This window comes from Cetorhinus maximus, chromosome 2 (genome assembly GCF_964194155.1).
Source record: "Cetorhinus maximus chromosome 2, sCetMax3.hap1.1, whole genome shotgun sequence".
NCBI classification, from domain to species: Eukaryota; Metazoa; Chordata; class Chondrichthyes; order Lamniformes; family Cetorhinidae; genus Cetorhinus; species Cetorhinus maximus.
Window position 1 is genome coordinate 167,469,728 of NC_135880.1, and position 24,449 is coordinate 167,494,176.

At 45.3% G+C, this 24,449-nt stretch overlaps 1 protein-coding gene and 1 non-coding gene across 4 annotated transcripts in view; one reads left to right on the plus strand and one right to left on the minus strand.

The window, feature by feature from the left end:
- Positions 1-1,117: 1,117 nt before the first annotated feature.
- Positions 1,118-24,449, minus strand: part of chrna8 (cholinergic receptor, nicotinic, alpha 8) — a 412,535-nt gene continuing 389,203 nt past the window's right edge. For all 3 annotated transcript variants that reach the window (XM_078570645.1, XM_078570627.1, XM_078570635.1), the window contains one exon: positions 1,118-4,617. In XM_078570645.1, the coding sequence (XP_078426771.1) occupies positions 4,096-4,617 (522 nt within the window). In that variant the 3' untranslated portion in view covers positions 1,118-4,095. The remainder of the gene's footprint in view (positions 4,618-24,449) is intronic.
- On the plus strand, positions 21,289-21,394 carry LOC144672012 (U6 spliceosomal RNA). The gene has a single exon (XR_013574052.1). It is a non-coding gene; the product is annotated as a U6 spliceosomal RNA (small nuclear RNA).

Consider the following 24,449-nt stretch of genomic DNA (forward strand, 5'->3'; position numbering starts at 1 on the left):
CCACTGAATAATAAATACAGGGAACCTGTAATAAGTCCCCACACGTGGTGCCATCTGCGATTCTGCTTGTAGGAGAGGGTTCACAAGGTAAACAGTGCAGACAAACAACTAGACTTCTCACTCTAAATGTAGGCAAGGTTTGTGTCAGCTCAGGTCAGGGACTTTCCGCACTAAAAATGTATTTTGGATGTTTTTGGATTTACAGATAAAGAATACTCGGCCTGTAGTACCTCAAGTCCAGCAGCAGAACATGATTTTGAGGCAAGAGTGCAAGCCAAGTGAGCCACTGGGGTTTCTTGAAGTGACCATGGCTCTCTAGCTGATGGACGGGTCCACCTCCAAGACCATTATATTCCACCCCTTATACCATATTCCCCCCTGCAACATTCTTCTCATATTTTGAAAATGCTCTTATTTTTACTTCCTGTTAAATATTTACCTATGGGTAATTGATGCCTTCTGGGGATTGAGTGAGTTGGGCAGATTCCAGGATTAAGAAAGTGATTCATCGTCTGTTAGGAAGTGCTCTTGATAGACTAAATCATCATTTCACTGCATGCATCCTTAGTGTAATAGACCATCACTGCCCCATAAAAATGGAATGAAAATATTTCAGCATTGTATATATACGCTAACCAATCCATTTATCATTGGAAAGGTTTCCTGCAGACTGTGGTATTCATGTCTAGTGAGATATTCTGTAGATCTTTCCTGTGTCCTAACTATTACCTACAAGTGCTCACTGATCCCAAGTTAAGAGGTAAAATAAAACTAAAATGAACCCTTTTTAAAATTTGTCGTGTTCAATGGTTTAATTGGTCTGCATTTGATTGTGTTAGTCTGTTCACTGATCTATCTTAACTGTGCTTGATTAATTAAGCCTGGGCGTAGCTTCAGAGCAAAAGTAAGCAGGAGCTTCCAATGAAAGACTCGAGTAACCTGAGCTGTGAACATGTATGTAGAAATCCTGTGAATATGAGATTTTAAAACACTCTAAATAAACCTTTTGTAGATTTAGAACTAGTGTCATCTCTGCAGTGCTGAGATATATAAAGTATGTAACAAGCCAGCAAAGACACAACATTACTTACACAAAACATTAAGCCGCTATAGGTATTACTCTTGTAAATTTTAATCGAACATTGACATAATGATATACCAAATACAAACAAAATTCACTGCTACTTTTAATTCTTGCTTACCAGACAGATGAGGCACTCATCAAATGTAAGAAATTACTAGCTAGTCACTATGCAAAGCGATCAGTTTTATTTTATATCTACCTGAGACTATTGCTTAAGTGGAGTTATTATAATACCATTATATTGCATAAACACATATTTTTAGAGCCATATGAGTTAAATAGAAACAGAGGAACCAATTAACATTAACAAAGCACATATTTATAGTCAGCTAGATAAATCAGTAAAGCTTTTGTATGACATCCATACACAGCCACATTAATTGGAGAAATGGACAGAAAGATTGCCAAATACATGAAACTCCCAGCACACTTACCAGAAATCTAAACACCAACAAAGACTTAGCAGTTCATTTGGAGTTGAGCAACATAGTACAGAAGATTAGTATTTAAAGCAGTGATATCTCACACAAAGGGTCAGACTAGGGCCAGGTCTGTAGCTAGGCATGATTGTGATTGAGAGAGAAATCACAAATAAAGGATCAGATAGCACAATTCCAGCAGCTGCTAGGTGGCTAAAGGCAGATCTTGTCTATAATGCAACACCAACTATTAAACAAATGAACATTTAGGGTTTCCTCATTTGACTGTTCCATTCAGACAACTGATGAAATAAAATACACGTTACAAGAGAAACTTATTCTAATAGTAGCAGCACAGTTTTGGACAGGTGTCCCAGAGCGGACCCTTCTAATTATTGGAGTGATAACAATATATTTGATCAGTGGCATTAACATGAAGTATTTATCAACCATTAAAATGGCCAGTTGCCCTTATAAATGACCCTGTGCAAGTAATGTGCACTTCATTTACTGACATCTTTAATGAAAACTTCAAAATCAAACTCTTGATTTTCAGCAAACATTTATAGTTCCAAAAATACATTTCATTTGTGTGTGTAACTGTAGCACAAACTAGTTTCAACACAATGTACATTACTAATAAATAGGACTGAAAGATTTCACTCTGTAACTAGCTGATGGTCATTTACCTTCTAGCTGAGAAACTGTGCCAAACAGCTGAATATGTGAATTAACAAATGTGTTTTATAGCCCCTTACAGCTGTTCTCCATCCCATCTGTTGCTCATTCAGCTACCATTTTTTTTGGTGCTAATTTGCACCTTCTGGCTTGAATAATAGTTCTTTTCCAGACCTTTGGCAGAAATGGCCATGGGAAAATAGGATTGTGCTCAATTCAGATGTACATATTTGTTCGAATGGTATGTTACAACATTTTGCCATGACAGTGGTTAGAATAAAGAACATGCTATACCACATGGAGTAGTTGAGATGAATAGAATAGGTGACCTTGGAGGAAAGCCAGATAAATACATGAAAGAGAAAGGAATAGATGGATATGCAGATAGAGTTAGATGAAGTAAAGGGGAGGCAACTGGTGTAGAACTTAAACACCAACACAAACCAGTTGGGCCAAATGTCCTGATACTGTGCTGTTAATTCTATATAATGATAGTCACTGGAGAGAAAGAAAGAACTTGCATTTATATAGAGCCTTTCATGACCTCAGGATGTCTTAATATGCAATTCAGTTGATGAAGTATTTCTAAATTGTATTTATGGTTGTAATTTAGGAAACAGGAGCCAAATTACAAACAGTAAGGTCCCTCAAACAGCAATGAGGTAATGACCAGGTAACCTGTTTTCGTGATGTTGGTTGAGGGATCAATATTGGTCAAGTCACTGGAGAGAACTCCTCCATTCTTCTTTGAATAGTAAGAGGTGATCTTTTACACCAACCCACAAATATGGGGCTTTGTTTTAACACTTGCTCCTAGAATATAAATAGCTGCATATATTGGATCCATGTGTATTGCATCCAATATATGTAGTCCAATATATGTAGCCACATTGAATGCATAATTTGTCAAGCCCCCCATAACATTGCATGGTATATAGTTCATCCTATGGGTTTAACAAACTGTTTTTCTCCATGGAAGATTGTTTTGGATGAGCCATATCTTAAATACCACGTCCCACTGCTGATGGTTAGTCCCACATGCTCTTATCAGCTGTATTAACCTCCCCAATAGTTCAATCATATCACCAACATGTATAAATTGTAGGTCCTTCTCATGAAAGACCCACCATCGGTCATTACCTCCAGTCAAGCAACTTCTTACATATTAATACATTTAAAGATAATACACTATTTTTGCATGACCAAACATTGACAAAGGAAAGACATCTTGGGAGAAAGTGAATATATTGAAAATATAATTATTCAGATGTGTCTTTTCAATATGGCATTTAGCCTGGTATCACAATGCAATTTTTCTCTCTTTTTCTGTATCATAAAGGTTGCAGCCCAGAAATTCTTTCTTTAACAAAAAAAAACTTTTATTTTTCTCCCTAACTAACCTTGTACTGATCGAATTGCACCAAAAGCAACATTTAGTCGTTTGGTTTTTTTAAACTAATGTTAGAGAAAAACAGACATCTATATTTTAATTAAGGAAGAATGCCATCTCCAAATTACATTGCTAAGATTCTTGTCATTTAAATTGTCATGGGGACTAGACTTGCCTGGCAGCTGCAAATTAGCAAGCCATTAATTTGGCAGATCATGTTACCAAAATCCTTTCTGGAAACACATGTAGATTTGATAATTATTAAAATGCACAATGAAGGAATGCAATTGTTTTCACAACAAATGCACCTGCTTGGAATGGAAATGAAAATGAATGACAATTGAATTTTTTTAAAAATCACAGCGCTAGGAATGAAGGTACTATGTGTTGGGCTTTCTGTGGAATGACTTTCCTTAACATCTTTAATCAATATGGTACACTTAGCACTTCTCAAATTTTTGTGTTGGCTGACCTCTGAAGATTTCGTTGGGAAACAAACACATTTTACTGCTTCAAATTGAGCCTCATGCAAAATCTTTCGAAACTGCTTCTATGAAATTAGGGGCTGACATTAAAATGGCAAATGTACAAATTATAGAAAAAACTGTAAATGCCACTAAGCACAGTCTGTCGACCACTGCGGCGGCAAACTTCCATTCGCTGCAGATAGCTTCACCCTCATCCTGGTCCCGGAAGCGCCTGGCAATGAACTGCAGCTCCTCCAGAATCTTCGTTATCTCCGGAGAGCTTCCCACCAGAGGGGTGCTCTGAGCATTGCCATTGTCCTTGGACGGTGAGCATGTGATCCGGCCACACATCACACCTGAGTCGCTGCTGGGAGGGCAGCAGGGGTTCTCCATTGTATGATAGCCGAAGTAGATCATGTTACCATTGCTAGACCGATGACCGGGTAGCCCACTCATTTCCATGCTGCTGATGCTCTGTTGCTGTTGCTGATTGTACCTGTAGGGCATACTAGTCTTTCCTTCTCCAGGTTTCTTCATTCGGAGAAACCAAGCACACCAATTCAACAATACCATTCGCACCTGTCAAAAGGCCAGGAAAAAAGTGCTTTAAAAGAAAGATATTGCAATAAATAGCATCTTTTAGGACCAAAGAATTTCCCAAAGCACTTTACAACCAATTAAGTCCCTCTGAAGTGTAGTCACTGTTGTAATGCAGGAAACACAGCAGGCAATTTGTGCAGAGCAAGATCCCACAAACAGCAAATGTGATAATGTGACCAGGTAATCTGTTTTAGTAGTGTCAGTTGAGGTATATATATTGGCCTGGACACTTGGGGTAGAATTCCCCTGCTCTCCTTTGAATAGTGCCATGGATCATAAGAGTGCCAACGAGGCCTCAGCTTGTTCCGTTAATTGACATTGCAAGTTTACTAAACTAATATGAATGTAACTAAGCAATGCACTTGGAAAATAATTCCTTTCTTCAGGAAATACTCTCTTTTTGAAAGGTCTATTTGTCTCTCTACTCTAGACACAATGAGTTAGATTTGGCTCTGTGAGAATGTAGAAGAGGTGACATTGAATCACATCCCATTTTATACCTCTCTTGATTTTTTAATTTCCTATTGGAGTTAATGCCAGAAAGCCATCGTTGGTATAGGAATGCAGTCACAGGTTAGAGAAGTGACATTCCTTCAATAGATCAAAAGCCTTTATTGGTCCACTGATATAACCAACTGAATAAAAACAGAATTACCTGGAAAAACTCAGCAAGTCTGGCAGCATCGGCGGAGAAGAAATCAGTCAACGTTTCGAGCCCTCATGGCCCTTCGGCAGAACTGAAGCATAGTTTCAACAAGGGAGAAATATAAATTGGTTTAAGGTGGGTGGGGGGGAAGAGACACATTGAGGGTGTGGTGTGAGCAGATAATCAAAAGATGTCAGAGACAAAAGGGTCAAAGAGGTGTTGAAGGTGGTGGTCTTTGTCTGAGAAAAGTGCTAATTAAGAATGGAAGACAGGATATTCAAAGTACAGCTCTAGTGGGGGTGGGGTGGAAAGACTAAAGGTTTTAGTTTTAGATTTAAAAATAATGGAAATAGGTGGGGAAAGAAGAATCTATATAAATTGTTGAAAAAAAAGGCGGGTGGGGGGGGAAAAGAAACGGGGTGGGGATGGGGGGAGGGGGAGTTTAAGATCTAAAGTTGTTGAATTCAATATTCAGCCCAGAAGGCTGTAAAGTGCCTAGTCGGAAGATGAGGTGCTGTTCCTCCAGTTTGCGTTGGGCTTCACTGGAACAATGCAGCAAGCCAAGGACAGACATGTGGGCAAGAGAACAGGGTGGAGTGTTAAAATGGTAAGCGACAGGGAGGTTTGGGTCTTTCTTGCGGACAGACCGCAGGTGTTCCGCAAAACGGTCGCCCAGTTTGCGTTTGGTCTCTCCAATGTAGAGGAGACCGCATTGGGAGCAACGAATGCAGTAGACTAAGTTAGGGGAAATGCAAGTGAAATGCTGCTTCACTTGAAAGGAGTGTTTGGGCCCTTGGACGGTGAGGAGAGAGGAAGTGAAGGGGCAGGTGTTGCATCTTCTGCGTGGGCATGGGGAGGTGCCATAAGTGGAGCTGTTTTTGAAGGTAGCGTCATCAGAACAGATGCGACGGAGGCGAAGGAACTGAGAGAATGGGATGGAGTCTTTACAGTAAGCGGCGTGTGAGGAGCTGTAGTCGAGGTAGCTGTGGGAGTCGGTAGGCTTGTAATGGATATTGGTGGACAGTCTATCATCAGAAATTGAGACAGAGAGGTCAAGGAAGGGAAGAGAAGTGTCAGAGATGGACCATGTGAAGATGATGGTGGGGTGGAGATTGGAAGCAAAATTAATAAATTTTTCCAGGTCCCGACGAGAGCATGAAGCAGCACTGAAGTAATCATCGATGTACCGGAGAAAGAGTTGTGGGAGGGGGCCGGAGTAGGACTGGAACAAGGAATGTTCCACATACCCCATAAAGAGACAGGCATCTGTTCTGTTCTGACAGGCATCTGTTCTGATGACGCTACCTTCAAAAACAGCTCCTCTGACATGTCCTCCTTCTTCCTTAACCGAGGTTTTCCATCCACGGTCGTTGACAGGGCCCTCAACCGTGTCCGGCCCATATCCCGCGCATCCTCCCTCATGCCTTCTCCTCCTTCCCAGAAACATGATAGGGTCCCCCTTGTCCTCACTTATCACCCCACCAGCCTCCGCATTCAAAGGATCATCCTCCGCCATTTCCGCCAACTCCAGCATGATGCCACCACCAAACACATCTTCCCTTCACCCCCCTTGACGGCATTCCGTAGGGATCGTTCCCTCCGGGACACCCTGGTCCACTCCTCCATCACCCCCTACTCCTCAACCTCCACTTATGGCACCTCCCCATGCCCACGCAGAAGATGCAACACCTGCCCCTTCACTTCCTCTCTCCTCACCGTCCAAGGGCCCAAACACTCCTTTCAAGTGAAGCAGCATTTCACTTGCATTTCCCCTAACTTAGTCTACTGCATTCGTTGCTCCCAATGCGGTCTCCTCTACATTGGAGAGACCAAACGCAAACTGGGCGACCGTTTTGCGGAACACCTGCGGTCTGTCCGCAAGAAAGACCCAAACCTCCCTGTCGCTTGCCATTTTAACACTCCACCCTGTTCTCTTGCCCACATGTCTGTCCTTGGCTTGCTGCATTGTTCCAGTGAAGCCCAACGCAAACTGGAGGAACAGCACCTCATCTTCCGACTAGGCACTTTACAGCCTTCTGGGCTGAATATTGAATTCAACAACTTTAGATCTTAAACTCCCCCTCCCCCCATCCCCACCCCGTTTCTTTTCCCCCCCCACCCGCCTTTTTTTTCAACAATTTATATAGATTCTTCTTTCCCCACCTATTTCCATTATTTTTAAATCTAAAACTAAAACCTTTAGTCTTTCCACCCCACCCCCACTAGAGCTGTACTTTGAATATCCTGTCTTCCATTCTTAATTAGCACTTTTCTCAGACAAAGACCACCACCTTCAACACCTCTTTGACCCTTTTGTCTCTGACATCTTTTGATTATCTGCTCACACCACACCCTCAATGTGTCTCTTCCCCCCCACCCACCTTAAACCAATTTATATTTCTCCCTTGTTGAAACTATGCTTCAGTTCTGCCGAAGGGCCATGAGGGCTCGAAACGTTGACTGATTTCTTCTCCGCCGATGCTGCCAGACTTGCTGAGTTTTTCCAGGTAATTCTGTTTTTATTTTGTTTTGGATTTCCAGCATCCGCAGTAGCTTTTAGCTTTTTGTTTATAACCAACTGAGGTTATTTGTAACTTCTCTTCAGCACAATGGTTTAATTGGCAGGTGTGTTGAGAGTCACATAGCTTCAAGGCTTAGATTTAATGGCAGTTAACATTGCATCTGCAACCTTGAGATTGGAAAGTAGACTGCTAAAGTCAAGATGGAATATTATCTAGTGCCTTCCAGATTTAATCGTTTTAAATCTATTTCGCTAACAGATACAGGTTGTAGATGAAAAATGTTGCCAAACAACTGAAAAAGTTACATAAATTGTCTTACTTTGCAGCATCTCTTACATAATAGGTATTCTGTGCTCGCTGATCTACATGGGCTGGCAACACCCCAAATTTAAGATTCTCATTCTTGTTTTTAAGTCGAATCACATCCTTGCCCCTCCTCATATCTGTGATCTCTTCCAGCTCTGCAGTCCCCCAAGATTGCTAGACTCCTCCAACCTTGGCCTCTTGCGAATCCCTGATTTTCATCACTCCACCATCGGCGAGCATTTTTTTTTATGGGATGTGGGTGTCGCTGGCTGGGCCAGCATTATTGCCCATTCCCAATTGCCCTTGTTCAGAGGACATTTGAGAGTCAACCACATTGCTGTGCGACTGGAGTCACGTGTAGGCCAGATTAGGTAAGGATGGCAATATTTCCTTCCCTAAAGGACATTAGTGAACCAGATGGGTTTTTAACGACAATCGGCAATGATTTCATGGTCATTGCCAGCCTTTTAATTCAAGATTTTTATTGGATTCAAATTCGATTTGAACCCAGGTCCCCAGAGCATTACCTTGGGTCTCTGGATTACCAGTCCAGCAACAATACCACTATGCCACCACCTCTCCAGGAGCATATTCCAGCATCTCCCTAGACTCTGAAACTCAGTCTCTGTAATCCTCACTTTTCCCTTAAGATTCTTTTTAAAACCCGAGCCTTTTCGACCAGGCCATTTGTGCAGGGGTACACATAATAACCTCTGTCTGTTGAATTCATATCCCATGACCATTCCACATGTTGCAAATATTGTGGGCTATTTCATTTTTGTATTAAATATTTATTCTATGTAACCCAAAAAAAATGAGCTCAAGAAGCCCTCATTTCTATTAACAATTTTCATACCTGCTGATGTGCTTTATCATTTGGGGAGAAAGCAGGGTCTTGGGAGCTTATTGATGCTTGTCAAATGCTATATTTACCTGTTTTGCAATGGAAAATGCACAGCAACTCAAGAGGGGTCTGCAGTTTTACATACAGTTAGATATGCCAACAGCTTGCATTGTTTTATATGTTGCTTTTAACATAATCAAACATGTCAAGACACTCCACAGGAGCAACATCAAAACAAAAGTTGACACCAAGCCACATCAGGAGATATTAGGGCACGTAGGCAAAAAGCTTGGTCGAAGATGTGGGCTGTAAGGAGCAGCTTAAAGGAGGAGAGAGAGGTAGGGAGGCAGAGGGCTTCATGGAGGGAGACAATGGCGCAGTATTGTTGCTGGACTAAACCCAGGGTAATGCTCTGGGGACCAGGGTTTGAATCCCGCCATGGCAGATGGTGGAATTTGAATCCAAGCCAATAAAAATATGGAATTAAAAGTCTAATGATGACCATGAAATCGTTGTCGATTGTTGTAAAAACCCATCTGGTTCACCCTTAAGTCTGCTGTCCTTACCTGGTCTGCCTACATGTGACTCCAGACCCACAGCAATGTAGTTGGCTCTTACATGCTCTCTGAACAAGGGCAATTAGGGATGGGCAATAAATGCTGGCTTAGCCAGTGACGCCCACATCCCATGAACAAATTAAAAAAAATAAAACTGGGGATGAGCAAGAGGCCAGAACTGATGGAGCTCAGACATATCATAGAATTGTTACAGCACAGAGGAAGGCCATTTGGTCCATCGTGTCTATACTGGCTCTCCAAATTAGCATTTTACCTCGTGCCATTCTCTTGCCTTCTCCTGTAACCCTGCAGGTTGTTTATTTTCAAATAATCATCTAATTCCCTCTTCAATGCCTCGCTTGAATCTGTCTGAGGGTTGTAGGGCTGGAAGACATTATTGAGATAGGGAAGGGTGAACTATGGAGGGATTTGGAAAAAAATAATAAAAATTGTAAAATCGAGGCATTGCTGAATCAGGAGCCAATGCAGATCAGTGAGAACATGGGTGATAGGTGAACAGGACTTTGTAAACATTAGAATGTGGGCAGCAAAGCTATCAATGAACTTATGTTTATGTAAGGTGAAGGCTGGCCAGGAGGGCACTGGAATAGTCAAATGCGGAGATAATGAAGGCGTGGATGAGGTTTAGTGCAATAGATGAACTGAGGCATGGATGTAGTCAAACAATTTAACAAAGGTAAAGTAGCATAGTAGTTATGTTACTGGCTCAGTATCCTAGAAGTCTGGACTGATGATTGGGAGGCAAGAGTTCAAATCCCACCATTGCAGCCGTGCAATCTGAAGTCAATTAATTAGATTTTAAAAATCTTCTATCAGTAATGATGACCATGAAGTAACTGAACATTGTAACTTGTCCTGTTAGTCTAACACCATGTTCTCACTGGGCTACATGGGCTCCTGGTTCAGCAATGTCTTGATTTTGCAGTTTTCATACTCCTTTTCAAACTCCTGTTCACCTTTCCTGATCTTAGAAACTTCTTCCAGTCTTCCAACCCTCTGAGATCTCGGAGCTCAAGGGAGGGAAATCTGCTGCCCTTACCTGGTCAGACCCACATGTGACTCCAAATCTACAATAATGGGTGGAATCATCAGTGCTCCCCCGCTGGCGTCGGGCATGTTCGGTGGCGTGAGTGGACAATATGGCGAGAAGGCCAAAAATGGGTGTCACGGTGTCGTGAACCGGTTTGCGATCGTCCACTCTGCCCACCGGCAGCAGGCCACATTTCCTGCCATCGGACGTCAGTAACCTTATTGTAATACATCAGCATGTCATTATAAGGCCAGCCCACCAGAATCGTTCTCCCCAACCCCCCCACTCCACCGCTGGATCGTTCGACCATGTTGGCATGATTGCATGCCGACGTGTTTCACAACAGCATGTAAAAGGCATGCACTTGGCGGGCTGCACTTTGAGGGCAACTCGGAGGTGAGCACACAGTAACATTATGGAGCACTCGCTAGGGTCACCTGTTGGACTTCAAGGTTGAGTTGCGTTGGGGCTGGTGGGGAAGGAGGTGCCCTTCAGTTGAAGACAGCGCGCAAGCACATGCAGGGTGGGGGGGGGTGGGAGGGGAGGGAAGCAGTTGTGCAACGGGGAAACCTTGTATACAGTGACCATTCCTTTGCTGCTGAGACAGGTCAGGCACAGCCACATTGATATGATTGTAGTCGGTCCTCTAGCTTATCTGCCCACTCAGGCGATGTAAAGGCATCAAAGTGCCCACCAAGTGCTCCAGAGCTTTTCACCCCTCGGGCACAGGAAGTCTGCGGTGTGCTTCCTGCAGGAAACCCATACCGTCCCGGGAGACAAAGCTACGTGGCTCCTGGAGTGGCGAGGTGGGGGGTCTACATGAGTCACCCAGCCTCCAATACTGATGGGGTGGCTATCTTGTTGGCCCCACATTTTCAGCCGGAGATCTTGGGGGTCAAGGATCCGATGCCAGGCCGGTTGCAGCACCTTACTGTGCGCCTGGGGGGTATGGCGCTTCACTTTGTGAATGTGTACACTCCCCTGGGTGCGCAGCAGCAAGCGAGCTTCTTTGAGGAAGTGTCCACTCATCTCGGCTCCATCGACGCGAGTGAGTGTATCGTCCTCGGGGGGGGATTTTACTTTTACCCTCGAGGCCTGGAACCGACACGGTTCCCAGCACCCCATGCTAGGTGTGAGTAAGTTGAGGGACCTGTGGGTCCTTCGACTTGGTGGACATCTGATGACATCTCCATCCTGACACCAGTGTTTTCACTTTCGTGTCACCTGGAGTTGGAGCGTCCAGACTCGACCACCTTTACGTTTCGAAGGTGTATGTATCCTGCGTTCCATCGGCTTCTGTGCGGTGGGTGCTGTGCATGGACCACCGTCTGGTGTGGGCGGAGCTCGCTCCGTTCTGCGCTCGGACGGGGTCCGTGTACTGGCGCTTTAACAATCTGCTGCTGGAGGACGAGCGGTTCCTGGACTCATTCCGTTGTTTCTGGGCCGGCTGGAGAAGGAAGTGGGAAGGCTTCCCCTCCTTGAGGCTGTGGTGGGACGTGGAAAAGGCTCATGTCCGCGTTTTCTGTCAGGAATACATGAAGGGGTCGACAAAGAGGCGGAAATCCAGGGTGGAGGAGTTGGAGAAGGAGGTGCTCGACCTGGAGGCACGTCTCCGTCAGCCCGACGTGGACCTAGCCCTGCGGACGGTGTACGATGAGAAGAAGGGCGCGCTGCGGGACCTGCAACTTGTCGGGTCTCACGGTGTGTGCGTGAGGTCACAGACCCAGCTCCTCAAGGACCTGGACCGCGGCTCCCCCTTCTTCTACTCGCTGGAAAAAAGGCATGGGGTCCATCAGCAGCTCCTTACACTGCTGGCCGATGATGGATCCCTTGTCTCAGATCCGGAGGGCATCAGGGCCATTGCCAAAACCTTCTACACTGCCCTGTTCTCTCCAGATCCGTCCAGCGAGGATGCTCGCAGAGTTTTGTGGGAGGACCTGCCGCAGGTCAGCTCGGAGGGCGCTGGAAAGCTTGACTCCCCGAAAAGTCTGGGGGAGCTGACCGGTGCCCTCAACAGCCTCTCCAGGGGCAAGTCCTCGGGGCTGGATGGGCTAACCGTGGAGTTCTTCAGGGCATTCTGGGACGTCCTGGGGAACGACTTACATGGGGGTCCTGTGGGAGAGATGATCAGGGAAATGCCCTTTTCGTGGCGCAGGGCGGTCATTGCCCTGCTGCCTAAGAAGAGGGATCTCTGCCTGCTTAAAAACTGGCGCCCGGTCTTCCTCCTCAGCATGGATTTGAAGATCTTTGCCAGGGCCATGTCTTCCCGCCTTGGCACTGTGCTGGATCACATGATCCACCCTGACCAGTCCTACACCGTCCCAGGCCGGACCATATTTGATGATATCCATCTGATCCGGGACATCATCACTTTTCCCAGAGGGCTGGTCTGTCAAGCGCTTTCCTGTCTCTTGACCAGGCATTCGACAGGGTGGATCACAGATATTTATTCAGGATTCTGTGAGTGTTCAGGTTCGGGACACATTTCGTCGCCTGGATCCGACTTCTGTACGCTGCCGCAGAGTGTCTAGTTAAGGTTAACGGGTCCCTTACAGCGCCCCTTTGCTTTGGCAGAGGAGTGCTTTAGGGCTGCCCCGTCTGGCCAATTGTATTCCATCTGTGTGGAGCCTTTTCTGTGCCTCTTGCAGAGGAGGTTGTCGGGATTGGTTCTGTGCAGGCCGGGCATCAGGGTGGTCCTCTTGGCTTACGCGGATGACGTGCTCCTCGTGTTCACTGACCCGGCTGACCAGCGGAGGATGCACGAGTGCCAGGAGGTCTACTCTGCTGCGTCCTCTGTCAGGATCAACTGGGGTAAGTGTTCTGGACTCCTGGCTGGTCAGTGGCAGATGGATCCCCTCCCCAAAGAGCTCAGGCCTTTTACCTGGAGCAGGACCAGGATCCTTTACCTGGGGGTCCACCTCTGCCCTGCTGAGGAATCATGGCCGACGAACTGGAAGCCAAAAAGTCACCACTCGCCTGCAGTGGTGGACAGGACTGCTCCGAGTCTTACCAGGGCTGAGTGCTGGTCATAAACCAGCTGATTGCTGCCATGTTGTGGTCACTTTGACCTCTTCCCCTAGATTTTGTCACAAAAAATCCAGAGAATTCTCATCGACTTTTTCTGGAACAAAAGACTGCACAGGGTCGCTGCTGAGGTTCTGAGTCTTCTGCTTAGGGAGGGTGGTCAGGCGCTGGTGTGCCTATGCACTCAGGTGGCGAATTTCTGACTTCAGACCCTGCAGCAATACCTTTACGTTGAGCCCCCTCCGAGATTGTGTGCCCCGGTGACGTATTTCTTCTGCCAGGTGCACAGCCTGAATAATGACGTGCAACTCCTGTTTATAGACCTGAGGGGCCTTCGTGGCTCCTTGCAGGCATTGCCCGTCTTTTGCCAGGACCTGATCAAAGCCTGGAACATGGTCGCCTCGCGACGCAGCTCTCCCCCATCAGGAGTAGGGGCTATCGTCAGAGAGCCACTGCTCAGGAATCCGCACCTCCACCCTTTCCAGTGGCTGGTGGAGAGGAGGGCTGTGGCTGCCGGGGTGACCAGGTTCGGGGACGTGCTGGGTGGTGAAGGTGTGGGCTGGATTATTCCCCAGGAGTTGGTGCAATGTGCATCAGTGGATGACCGGCTCGCGGCCGATACCGCCTAAGACTATTGGACGGTTGTGTTTGGTCCTGACATCATACTGGGCTTCGAGGTGGCGCAGGTGCGCGGTGGTCTTCCGTCCGAGCGTATCCCTGTTCGAATAGAATTCCGCATTGGCCCCAAGCCCCGAACCCTCCCTCGGGAGCCGGTGCCCCGCAACCTGAGTCGCCTCGTGGAAATGCCCTCCGTGTCCTTTAGCATAGCATGGAGGGGTTTTCTGTATGGGCTGCTGCTGCACACCCTTCACTTCCTTGTCCTTGCCCACCGCTCCGACACGCCCTGGCGTGCCTTGTTGCCGTGCAGCAGCGGAGGTCCCCAGTGGGGGGCCCTCTATGGAGATGTCCTCCCCTTTTCCATCGGGGACCTGGGGCTGGAGGGTGTTGCATGCGGCAGTCCCATACAATCGTAAGTTGTGTCGGTTCATGGACTCCCAAGATACCTGTGTCTTTTGCAGCCTCATGGAGTCCGTGGACCATGCCTACATACAGGTTGTGGGCTGCACTGCCTTTTTAGTTATTTAAAAAACCTTATACTGTTATTTTGTTTGCACTTCAGCCTCACACTCCTGAGCTATGGGCACCCGGTGCGGACGGGGGCTGGGAGGGAGGAGGACCTCCTTGTGAACCTGCTCCTGGGCCTGGCTAAGTTATTCATTAACAGGTCCAGGCAGCGGGTGATCGAGAGGGTTGTCAAATCCAACTGTCTGCCCCTCTTCCGCGGCTATGATCACGGCCGGGTGTCCCTGGAGAGGGAACATGCGGTATCTGACGCCCTGTCGAGGCCTTCCATGCTCGGTGGGCACCATGGGGACTGGGGTGTTTTATTGACCCTGTTAATCACATTTTGGATTAATGTTTGCAAGTTTCCTTTAAATTTTGTCTTTGTTTTTGCAGTTTCCCTTTAAGGGAATGCCTTTTTCTTTGTCCCTAATTTTGTTAATTTAGTTTACTTGGTTGACTCAAAAGAGTTACAACACTGAAGTAGTCCATCTCCAAATGCCGTACGACCTGGTCTATATCCAGGCTTCAGTTGACAAGTGGTAAGTAACATTCATGCCACACTAGTGCCAGACAATGACCATCTCCAACAAGAGAGAATCTAACCATCGCCTCTTGACATTCAATGGCATCACCATCATTGAATCCCCCACTATCAACATCCTGGGGGTTACCATTGACCAGAAACTGAACTGGACTAGCCATATAAATACTATGGCTACAACAGTAGGTCAGAGGCTAGGAATCCTGCAGTGAGTAACTCACTTCCTGACTCCCCAAAGCCTGTCCGCCATCTACAGGCACAAGGCCCCACTTCCCTAGATGAGTGCAACTCCCACAACACTCAAGAAGCTTGACACCGTCCAGGACAAAGCAGCCTGCTTGATTGGCACCACATCCACAAACATTCACTCTCTCCACCACCAATGCACAGCAGCAGCAGTGTGCACCATCTTCAAGATGCACTGCAGGAATTCACCAAAGATCCTTAAACAGCACCATCCAAACCCAGGACCATGACAACGACCGTCTAGAAGGACAAGGGCAGCAGACAGATGGGAACACCACCACCCGGAAGCTTCCCTCCAAGTCACTCACCATCTTGACTTGGAAATATATCACCGTTCCTTCACCGTCGCTGGATCAAAATCCTGGAACTCCCTTCCTAACAGCACTGTGGGTGCACCTAAACCACATGGATTGCAGCGGGTCAAGAAGGCAGCTCACCACCACCTTCTCAAGGGCAACTAAAGATGGGTAATAAATGCTGGCCCAGCCAGCGAAGCCCACATTCCGTGAATGAATTTTTAAAAATCCATTCCTGATGTTCCCGAGCTTGCCTTTGCAGCTCCAGCAACTGTGATATGACCAAGTCCAGAGGCTCGTCATCTGACTCAGGCTCAGCAACGTTCTGGCCTCCAGCAGCCCTCTGAGTGGCAGGGACCTGGGAAGTCCCTGCTGCCGCCTGCTGTGGATCAGACAGTGCGATGTACACACCAGATTGTGATCCCGAGGCTATTCTAAAGCTAGGTCTCACTGAGGTGTGTGTCTCTGCGCTGGTGGAGGGTGTGGATGAGGGCTCTGATGGGACTTCAAGGAGAGTGCCTTCAGATTCCTCTTCAGAGGTTTCTTCAGGACTTGATAGGAGGCCCTGGATCATGGACTGTATCGGCTGTTTCCCAAATGTGCCTGCGGAAGCAAGGGGAGATAATTAGTGCGTAGCAGTGGCCATTAAACAGGGCACATCATTCACAGCATGGTTGTCTGGTGGATGTTGCACTGGCTGGATCCTCAGTTGGTAGAGCTCACTGTCAGCATAGGACTGGTCTAGATCCTTGCCATCCAGCTGGATGGCTCTGTTTTCAAAGTCCATGAGGATCTTGATATCAGGCATTCCTCCACATCTCCCTCTTGTTGTGTGCCAGCTTGTCCTGCATGCATAGAGATAGAGAAAGTGTAAGCAGGATGCCTGTTAGGCATGATGATAAATATGCCTGGCATATGTGGATAGTGAGTGGTCCCATGGACGGGATGAGGACAATGAAGGTGTGTGTGAGAGAGTGAAGGGTGATGTCCCTTGAACCGGCAGTGAGTGAGGGCCCTGTGGATGTGTGATGGGTTATGAGTGCGTGAGTTGAGAGTGATGAGAAGAGTGACTTACCCTAGCAGAATGGAGGAGATCATTTATCCTCTTGCGGCACTGGGTGGCTGTCCTCTTGTGAAGGGCATTGGCACTGACCATTGCTGCCACTACCTCCCAAGCCCGATTGGTCATGCCGCTATCTATCCTGCGGCCAGAGAAGTAGAGAACATCATGGTCTGCCTCCAGGACATCCAAAAGGTGTTCCAGTGATGCATCATTAAACATGGGGGCTGCAGTCTTTTTGCCTTCTGTGGACATCTTTCCTGCAGTAGGAAGCACTGAGGTTTGTGCATGTGGCTGAACTTCAAATATGGCGCCCGGCTGAAGTGGCGAGGTGATGGCATGGTGGGCGAATAAGAGCCCGCCCACCATGGAAACAGTGTGTCTCTCGGGAATGCATAATTAATGCAATGGGTTTGGGAACGATACAGCGTGAAAAGCCGCCATTGCGGCTTTTATCGCCCGCTACCGCACTTAGAGCAAATCTGGGACGATTCCGCCTAATGTGATGACTGACCGTTAACTGGCCTTTGAAATGACCTAGCAAGCCATATTCAAGAAGGCAACTTGCCAACACCTTCCCAAGGGCTCTCATTGATGGGCAATAAATGCTGGTCTTGCCAGTAATGCCCACATCCCAGGACTGAATAAAAAAGGCAGTCTTGGGCCTGGATAATAAAAAGTGCAACACTGGTGGCACATATACAGTTGCCTGAACTTGTACACTTACTACTGGCTCCTTCATGAATAGAAAAGGGTTTCACATGATGAATGTATAGGAGCATTGATACAGAATCATGCACATCAATGCATGATATCTTTGCAGTTGTTATGATTCATTCATTATATGTCAATCCATAATTTCAACGTTATCTCAAGTATCAGGAAGACTGTGTGGATGTTTGCAGAAGGACCAAGTCCTTAGATGTATCCTCCTTGTAGTTGCTTTCCCCAGCAGCATGGCAGATAATGTTTGCCTCTAGTAATGGAGTTTCTCCAGTATGTCCTTTGTCTGAGGCAATAGATGGCCCTCCAACTATAGGCATCATAAGCATTGATGCAATGGTTGGCTAGGCCTCTATGCTATCTAGCATGTATGGATTTATTTGAGAAGGTTGGCTAGCTGGTATGAATTGTCTTGAGAGACAGCAGCATCATCCAATGGCAGTTTGACATCACCTGGTCACATTGCCTGAAGCCTAAATGAGATGAGAGGTTGTTGAGGTCCTGTATTATTTGGTTGCTCAACATAGTGAATCCAGACCAAGATGGATTGCTGAAGATGGAATCTCAACATGTAAAAAGTTCTAGTCCAAATATTTCCAGATAGACTGGAATGAAAGATTGGCAGGGAAAACTAGCTGAACAATGGGCTACCTTCAAAAAAGAATTGGTTTGGGCACATACAAGGTAAATTCCATTGAAAAGGAAAGGTAGGGCAAACAAATCGAGAGCTCCCTGGATGAAAAAGGGGATAGAAATTAAGATAAAGAAGAAAAAGTGTGCTTATGACAGGTGTCAGGTAGGAAATACAATTGAGAACCAAAAGGAATACAGAAGGTTCAGAGAGGAGGTGAAAAAGCATATTAGAGAAGCAAAGAGGGATTATAAGAAAAGACTGGCAGCCGACATAAAGGGGAATCCCAAAGTCTTCTATAGACATATAAATAGTAAAAAAGTGGTAAAAGGAGGAGTAGGGCTGATTAGGGACCTAAAAGGGAAATTACACATGGACGAAGGGGCCAAGGCTGAGGTATTAAATGAATACTTTGCATTTGGCTTTACCAAGGAAGGAGATGCTACCCAGGCCACGGTGACAGAGGAGGAAACTCTGTAACTAGAAGGGTTCAAAATTGATAAGGAGGAAGTTGAGTAGACTGTTGGTACTTAAAGTTGACAAGGCATCGGGACTGGATGAGATGCATCCAAGAATACTGAAGAAAGTAAGAGAGGACATTGCAGAGGCACTGGCCATCATCTTTCAGTCTTCCCTAGACTCAGCTGATGTGCCAGAAGACTGGAGAATTGCAAACATTGTCCCTTGTTCATAAAAGGTTGCAAGGATAAGCCCAGCAATTACAGACCAGTCAGTTTAACATCAGTGGCGAGTAAGATTCTAGAAACAATTATTCGGGATAGAATTAATAGTCACATGGAAAAATATGGGTTGATAAGGAAGAGCCAGCATGGAGTTCTAAAGGGGAAATCATGTTTAACTAAATTGCTGGAGTGTTTTGAAGAGATAACAGAAAAGGTCGATGAGGGTATTGCTGTTCATATGGTGTACATGGGCTTTCAAAAGGCATTTGATACAGTGCCACACAACAGACTTGTGAGAAAAGTTATTGCTCATGGAATAAAAAAGACAGTAGCAATGTAGATACAAAATTGGCTGAAAAATAGGAAGCAGAGAATAACGGTCAGTGGATATTTTTCAGGTTGGAAAAGGTTTGCAGTGGAGTTTCCCTGGGGTTGTTATTAGGACCCTTGCTTTTCCTGATACATATTAATGATCTAGATCTTGGCGTGCAGGGGACAACTTCAAAATCTGTGCATGATACAAAGTTTGGGAGTGTTGTGAACTGCGAGGAGGACGTTATGGATCTTCAAGAGGACACAGACAAGTTGGTGGAGTGGACAGGTAGGTGGCAGATGAAGTTCAGCATGGGGAAGTGTGAGGTGGAAGAATATGGACAGATAATATAAAATAAGGGGTGAAATTTTGAAGGAGGTACATAAGCAGAAGGACCTGGGCGTATATGTGCATAGGTCATTGAAGGTGGCAGGACGGGTGGAGAGAGCAGTTAATAAAGCATATAGTATCCTGGGCTTTATTAATAGGGGCATAGAGTACAAGAGCAGGGAGATTATGCTGACTTTATACACAACACTCATTAGACTTCAACTGCAGTATTATATACAGTTCTGGGTGCCATATTATAGGAAGGATGTGAACACATTGGAGATAGTACAGAAGAGGTTTACAAGAATGGTTCCAGGGATGAGAAACTTCAGCTATGAGGATAGATTGGAGAGGTTGGGACTGTTCTCCTTGGAGAGAAGAAGGCTTAGAGGAGATTTGATAGAGATGTTCAAAATCATGAGGGGGCTTGACAGAGTAGATGGGGAGAAGCTGTTCTCACTCGTAAAATGATCAAGAATGAGAGGGCACAGATTTAAATTGGTTAGTAAAAGAAGCAAATATGACATGAGAAAAAACTTTTCATACAACGAGTGGCTCGGGTCTGGAATGCACTGCCTGAAAGTGTAGTGGAGGCAGGTTCAATCGAGACATTCAAGGGGGCATTAGATGAACATTTGAATAGAAACAATGTGCAGGGGTACAGGGAAAAGGCAGGGCAATGGCACTAGGCAATAATGTTCATTCGGAGAGTCAGTGCAGATACGATGTGCCAAACAGCCTCTTCCGTGCAGTTAAAATTTTGTGATTCTGTGATTTGAGATAGAAGCTAAGCCTGAGATTAGGACTTCTGCTAAGTGGACCTCAGGAGTCTCCATGGTGGTCTGCAGGTCAATCAGGCAGTCATGCGTCAATGTACAGATGGAGATTGTGAATTCCATTATGAACTATACAGGCTGCTTTCCATTCTCTCAGAGCACTCCATGAACGACTTGAGATGAATTACGACTAGGCTATGCTTATAGCCAATTACTGGTGAGGTCCAGATCCCTGTGCTCAGCAGCTGAATAATACCTTGATCTGAACCTTTAGACAGCCGCTTGTGCCATCTATAATTGCAGCTGTATGAGACCCTCCACAAAAGTGCCCATGCTTCCAGTGCAGGCTTTGTTATGTTAGGATCACAAAACCTAGATTGGACATAAAGAACACTGGGTGCTTGGGAGTAATCAATAAAATTAGATAACACCATAACTGCAGGAGTAAAGATTGAACAGCTTTTATCTGTGATTTGATATGCGATGATGGTATTGAAGTACTTCCACAGTATCTGTCTTAACATACCATGTGGTTTTATTCACCTTTGAACTGATGTTTCGATAACAGCAATCAAAGTGACTATCACTGTTCACTGCCAACAATGACCAACTTATGCTGATGATTTATGACAACCATTCTTAAGTATTAATCATTCTGCAATTACTGTTGATCCCAAGAGTTTGGTTTCTCAATAAAAAAAGTACTGTTAAGTTTATGAAAAATAGTTTACGGTTTATTAATAGGAAATAGTGGTTGGTGAGCAGATGTTTGAGAAACTTTGGGCTGGATTTAATGCAGCCTGTTAATACGGGAACCATGGAGGCCAGCCCCTTTAATCGCTGGAGAGGCCCCACATCAGCCTCCTGGTGGCAAGAGAACATCCTCCACTCAAGTCCAAGGGTGGAAGGGGCTGACATGGGATTGACATCCTTCGCCAGTGGAATGTAAATTAGGCTCATTAATGAGCCAATTTACACCCATTAACTCTGAGGCCACCACTAAAATTGGAACGATACAGAGAACATTAGCATGGCCCCTGTGCAAGGATGACATGCAAATTCGTGAAGCATTCCATAAAAAAAAGGAGCCCAAGTGGCTCACTTACTAGCTCTCCTGCCTTGAGTCAGGAGGTCCTATGTTCAAGTCCTACTCCTGGCGTTATTGACCATGGACAGCAATGTTCACGTGGCTCAATGAAGGCTGTTAAGCAGTCTGGAAGATGCTTCCAACACTCTATACCATGTGTCAAAGGTGAACAGTATGTGAAGATAGGTATTAAAAAAAAGACAATTTAGTGGTGCCTCAGGGATTTAACAAAAGCCGTATGGCTTTCCCGTGCCCTCAAAGGCCGCCCAGCAAATCCTGTTGGGTTTGCTAGCAGCCTGTCAGGTTGTCTTTAGTTATCAGGCACTCTGTGCCTGATCAGGAGAGCCAGCATCGGGAAGGGTGGGGTGCTGCTCAAAGCCACAAACCTGACCTTACCTCTGAACCCCCTGCAACCCCCCCCACCCCGCCTCCTGTGACCTCTACCCCACGACACCCTCATCACACTCTCACGCATCTTTGGTCAGGGGGCCCATGACGTTACTGGGCCTCTCGTGGGTCCATTGCCACCAGCAGCCACCGCTCACACTACTGCTGATGGTTATGAGTAGTTGCTGGTCTCTGATTGGTTGGCAGCTAATCAGCAGGTGGGACTTCTGCCTCTGGGGGCCTCAATCGCAGTGGTGGCCCGGCTTAAGTGCCTGAAGGGCATTTGATTCCGTTGCACCTCCCCCAGGGAATTGACAGAGGTTCCCCATCAGTTCTCTGATGGACGGGCAAGATTCCCAGAGGCCCCATCAAAACTAGTTCTCTATTTCAAATTGTTGCAATCCCTAAAGATTCCACAGCCCACTGAACAATTCGATATTTAATGGGCAAATATTTTAAAGCACATTAATTTGTTTTAATCAAAAATATGTCAAGCTGCATTTTACATGTGCAGACTTAATTAAATTATAATAGTCTCCAAGGTATTTATATGGAGTTGTATGTCACTTTTTTCTTCACAATGGCATCTTCTGCACTTGCCATACTTAAATGACTTGAAAGTATTCCAATAACTGTGATAATGAAGGGATATAGGAAACAAAAAATATCTTCAGATTTATGAAATAGTTCAAATGAGCTGTATTTTAACATTTTATTCATGCATTGAAACAGCAAAAATGTCGTGAATTGCAATGCCTTCCCATTCAGTCTTTTTAACCCATGACAGAGTCATTGGTGGCAAGAAATCTGATCAGACAAATGATAACTTACCAATTGATCAAATAACCGTAGGTCATCACTAAGAGATTCTGTCCATGATACATCCATCAAATGGGAAATGATGGAACTTTACTCAAGGTGAATTACAATTGTGTCTCAGGAAGTTTAAAGCTGCTAAGGTGACATAATTCCCAAAGTTTCATGCTTGACGAAAGAGTCTTGACATTCAAAAACCAAAACCATACACAACGTCAAACACCATAGGACTGATATGACACAACAGAATAGGGATTTATTGCTTTGTTTACACAGGACACTCGGACGGTGATTCAAATCAACTACTGTGAGTAGGCTGATGATACAGTTATTAAAGGTGAAGATCTCAAGGTACTTAAAGATGATGGAGACCATTTGGCCCATCTTAATGCTTCACCCAGAACAACTCTGTGTTAATCCAATCCCAAACCGGTCAGTAAAGTATGAAACTAAAAGCTAGTACTTTTCTTGATAATAGGTTTATTCACAGAATGCAGCATTAGATATGTCTGTTTCCTACCTACCAACCCTGTGTTCCAGCAGTCTCTCTTTTTGGACTGACATTTATATATCAGACAAGGCCTTCGTTTTAACATCTCATCTGAAAGACAGCACAGCATTCCCTCAGAACTGCACTGGAGCATCAGCCTTGACTTTTTGTTTTTTTGCTCCAGCCCAGGAGTGGGTCTTGAACAAGAACCTTGTAATTGAAAGAGAAGGGTACTACTAACTGAACCACAAATGGGTCTAATGGGTATTCCAGGCGGTCTCCCGTTCAAGAACGAACCATGCCTGAGTCTGCTTAGTTTACTGGATGAGACGAGATCGGGCGTTTTCAGACTAGTACGGCCGTAAGCAGTCTCCCCTTGTACTCTTTTAAGCAAAACAAAATCAATGAATTAAACTAAATATCAATGAGGGGTGACAGCCACTGGTGGGCACTGTAACTAAAACAAAAACATGAAAGGAAACTTACAAAACTAAACCAAAATGTTATTTCTGGGGGCGATGATGCACCCCAGCCCCTGTGGGGCCCACCAATCACAGAAGGCCTCTAGCGTACCAGCAGACACCATGTGCTACCTCTCCAGGGCTAGCCTTTACCAACTCCTGAACTCCCCACCAGTAGATGTTACCCCTCATTGATTTTTAGTTTAATTTATTGATTTTGTTTTGCTTAAAAGAGTACAAAGAGAGACTGCTTATGGCCGTACTAGTCTGAAAATGTACTCATAGCCTTAAGATTTACCAATACCAAACCAATCAAGGAATTACAAATATTATCCTGGACGAGCCCCCAATTGTTATGGCACAGCAATTGGTAAAGGCTGAGTTGTTCAAATCCCAGAGGAGCAATTGGTAAAGGCTGAGTTGTTCAAATCCCAAAGGGAACCTTTTAACAACTGCCATAACCTATATTTTCAATTGGTATGTTTGAGGTGCAGCTCTGAATTCAGGAATAAAACCACCAAGCCTCAAGAGGTTTTTTATATAAAACTAAATTAAACATTTATTAACTGAACTAATTAAACATGTACACATCTCTACAAATTACTACCATAATAACTTATAAACAAATCCCCAAATTAATCACTCCCAGGCAATCTTCCGCAAGGCAACAATAACCCATAGACTTTAAACAGACACCAGGTAAAGCACATTTGACCGTACAAATTCAAAATTAGGTCCCTTGCAATTTGGTTTCTTTGCACTGTTATAGGCTTACAGGCTGGTTAGATCTTAAATGCCTCTGACTCATATATACAAACTCCTTTTGGTTTTTACCTAGCTTCCCCTTTGAATGTAAATTTTACATTGTATTACTAGGCGTTTTTTTAATTTTACAT